Source organism: Mizuhopecten yessoensis, unplaced genomic scaffold (assembly GCF_002113885.1).
Source record: "Mizuhopecten yessoensis strain PY_sf001 unplaced genomic scaffold, ASM211388v2 scaffold1875, whole genome shotgun sequence".
Lineage (NCBI taxonomy): Eukaryota > Metazoa > Mollusca > Bivalvia > Pectinida > Pectinidae > Mizuhopecten > Mizuhopecten yessoensis.
Window position 1 is genome coordinate 115,802 of NW_018404265.1, and position 1,647 is coordinate 117,448.

Sequence of the window (1,647 nt, forward strand, 5' to 3'; positions counted from 1 at the left end):
ACTTAAGTCTTCCATTGTGTCACCAAGGTGACTAGGAGCAGTGTGATGTTAACCTTCCTGTGACAAGCCTGTAACGACTTAAGTCTTCCATTGTGTCACCAAGGTGACTAGGAGCAGTGTGATGTTAACCTTCCTGTGACAAGCCTGTAACGACTTAAGTCTTCCATTGTGTCACCAAGGTGACTAGGAGCAGTGTGATGTTAACCTTCCTGTGACAAGCCTGTAACGACTTAAGTCTTCCATTTTGTTACCAAGGTGACTAGGAGCAGTGTGATGCTAACCTTCCTGTGACAAGCCTGTAACAACTTAAGTCTTCCATTGTGTCACCAAGGTGACCACACTAACCTTCCATTGATTATAACCAAGGTGCTCTGTATATGTAACTTTTGATATTTAAGTGGTAACAGATATTTATCAAGAAATAATCGTTTTTTTTCCCCTAACTATTTTGATTGTGTTAGATATTTAAATATTTAAGGTAATTGGTATATGCCTGAAGCAACAGAGGTCTACCTGTGTGTACAGTAATTAGTGCTAGCCTACCTGTATGCATTGTGAAGTCCATCAAAATACCATTTAAGAAAGTTAAAACATTAAGTGAACCACTCATAACTAATTATTGAGTAGACATTATTTTTTAAAGTAAGTAGGAGATTTTGGTATGTTTTCGTCACATCTTTGGTGTCGGACAAGTTGAGGATTGAAAGGCTACAGCTTATGTTATGACAAGGTGTAGATGGGTCATCTTATTTTCCAGTCCAATTTGTATTCTTCTATTTGAAGGATATTTCATATTTTTTATGTCTGGTCAGTTATGGACCAAGTACAGCAGCTAGGATCTTATAACTTCCCATGCTTGTGCACCTTTATTAGTAAACTTTGTGGGACATTTTTGTGATCTTGACCTTTGACCTTGATTTGGGTCTTTAGTGTGGAAGTGGGGCATCTTATTTGGGGTTCTTATATTCCGCTTTATCACAACCTAGTTAGTAGGTTGTCTCACAAAGTATTATCCTTGGTTATAGGGCCTTTGCAACCAGCCAATACCTTTCTCAACTCCCTGGGGAGCATACAGATCCTTGACTAGTCTGATCTAATTTTCCTCCATGTGTTACTGACATTTGTTTCTGAAGTGTAAGTTCATAAACTACACATTGACATATGATAATTTTGAGGTTGTTACAGATTATTTCTGATCAAGTAATTACTGATATTCAGCTACCTGATTATTGTCATATATTATATAGTGCAATAGTTTTAATTATATAGTGATATTTTTTATGGAATGTTTTTGTTGTTATATCGTTTGTAGATCACATGATCATCTTATTTATATGTATTTAGGAGCATTCATTGTATGAATGTTGATTTTTTATGTCCATATTTAAATGAATTATTTTGAAATTGGAAAATATAGTGAAGTTCTGGAAAAATCACTTTTTTCTCAACTTAAAATTAAATAAGTCAAAGATAGCACACAGTTCTTACATAGCAATTAAAGGAATGTATTTTTGAAAGGTACATATCAACATACATGTTTATGTGAGGAGCTTTATAATTAAAATATCATGCAAAAAGTATTTCAGCTTAATTACTACATATCAAGTAAATTATCCATGAGTTAGTCACCACGAAGGTGAAGTATAA

At 34.4% G+C, this 1,647-nt stretch overlaps 1 protein-coding gene across 1 annotated transcript in view; it reads left to right on the forward strand.

Moving 5' to 3' along the window:
• The window catches only part of LOC110441617 (kinesin-like protein KIF14), a 38,486-nt gene extending 37,165 nt beyond the window's left edge, over positions 1–1,321 (forward strand). Inside the window, exon 26 of the mRNA XM_021484811.1 lies at positions 1,313–1,321. Coding sequence (XP_021340486.1) covers positions 1,313–1,321 — 9 coding nt within the window. The remainder of the gene's footprint in view (positions 1–1,312) is intronic.
• The last annotated feature ends 326 nt before the right edge of the window (positions 1,322–1,647 follow it).